Consider the following 1886-nt stretch of genomic DNA (forward strand, 5'->3'; position numbering starts at 1 on the left):
TGAAGGACTCTTGCAAGGTGTTCCACTTGTTTATCCAGATGGGTTCCACAGCTTCTGCTACTATCATTTGACGAAGAATATACCCATCACTGCAACAGATCCTAGGTACTCACTTGTGATGGACCATTTCCGAGAGGCGACATACGCACTCTCACCTGAAAACCATGCGAAATCCATACAGAAGATTAGAGATTTGAACTGCGATTGGGTGGCTGATTACATCGAGACAATCCCACCTGAAGCATATGTGAATGCCTATTTCAAAGGTTGTCGGTATGGACGAACATCTAGTACTCTAGCAGAATCAGTCAATAGCTGGGTTCTGGTTCACAAGAAGATGCCTGCATCTGCTCTTCTTGATCAGGTTAATTGAGTGTGTGTGTCTGTTTTGTTGTTTTGTTGTCTTTTTATTTCATGTTTTGTCACTTTATGCATTGATGAGTTTTTTTTCTCCTTTTCAGATTAGGAGGAAAATAATGTGTTTGATGGCGGAGCGTCGTGAAATTGGTGCTAATATGATGACTCCATTAACCCCTGAGTATGAAGAAAAGCTTGTGGCTCTTCAAGATGAAGGTTTGGCTTGGGAAGTATTGGTTGCTAGTCCTACCGTGTTTGAAGTTATTAGTGAAAGGTCTCACGTGGTGGACCTCGAACACGAGACTTGCACCTGTCAAAGGTTTGGTTTCTTATGCTTTTTTCTTCTCTTTGTATGTTCTTTTTTTTAAGAATGTGTATATCCACTTTACATTAGATATATGCATGTGTTAATAATAGTTAAAAATTTATTTTGCAAGTGTAACTTAAAGATACACATCCTGTACATGCACCTGTAGCTAGCTAATTTTGAGTGTTTTATGATTTGTATGTGCAACTAACTGATTTTTGATTTGTTTTTTTGTTTTCTTCCAGGTGGCGCGTATATGGTTTTCCTTGTGCTCATGCTCTTGCAGCCATACGCAAGATTAAACGTGAGGCTATTGATTTCATTTCACCGTATTTTACAAGCGACTATTTTAGGAAGACTTATATGCATGCCATCCAGCCGATTCCCAACTACAACAGGCCTGTTGAATATCATCCAGACGACACCGTCAACCCACCTACCGTGAAGAAGCAACCAGGTAGACCACCAGGGAAAAGGATTACAAGTAAACACGAGAAGAAGGTGAAGAGTAAAGTTCATTGCAGCAACTGCAAGGAAACAGGTCACAACAAGGCAGGTTGCAGGAATCCTCGGAAGTTCACACTCCACTAGCTTGAGCCTAACAAAATTCATTTCTGCAACTAATGATTTGATTGTTATTTATCTTTGATTATTTGTTTTTTTAGTTTTCTTCATGTTGGTTTTCATGGACCAAACATTTTTATTTTTCTTCAACGTTGATTATGTGTAAGGATGATTCATTCAGATTTTATATTTTGTCAGTTCATAGTTGAAATGCATTTTATTCTATTTTTGATTTATTGTATACGTCTGATCAGTGGTCAAATGCTTTCTGTAACTTTTGTTTACACTCAAATATATGGATGTGTAACCGGAAGTTACACTGCTGTGAATGCATGTGTAACATTAGCTTACACATGATAAATGCTTGTGTAACTTCAGTTTACACTCAAATATATGGATGTGTAACATTAGCTTACACATGATAAATGTATATGTAAACTCAGGTTACACTTTCTGCATCAAATTAAGATGTGTAGTTACTTAACCTGTTGCATACTTTCTGAAACCTGTACACACAGCAGTAGTAGTTCTAACAAGATAAAAGTTTTTAATTCAAAGAATTTCAACCCAAAAATATTTTGCAAAACTAAGAACTGCTAAAATCTACTAACTGACGAAATTTAAAAGTTTCTAACAACATATTTTCCAAGTCTAACAT

At 36.8% G+C, this 1886-nt stretch overlaps 1 protein-coding gene across 1 annotated transcript; it reads left to right on the top strand.

Moving 5' to 3' along the window:
* Positions 1 to 493: 493 nt before the first annotated feature.
* LOC113359995 lies at positions 494 to 1255 on the top strand. The gene is made up of 2 exons (XM_026603549.1): positions 494 to 676; positions 910 to 1255. Exons 1-2 carry the CDS (start codon positions 516 to 518, stop codon positions 1253 to 1255), a joined length of 507 nt encoding a protein of 168 aa, XP_026459334.1. The 5' UTR covers positions 494 to 515.
* Positions 1256 to 1886: the final 631 nt, after the last annotated feature.

This window comes from Papaver somniferum, chromosome 3, assembly GCF_003573695.1.
Source record: "Papaver somniferum cultivar HN1 chromosome 3, ASM357369v1, whole genome shotgun sequence".
In the NCBI taxonomy this organism is placed as follows: domain Eukaryota; kingdom Viridiplantae; phylum Streptophyta; class Magnoliopsida; order Ranunculales; family Papaveraceae; genus Papaver; species Papaver somniferum.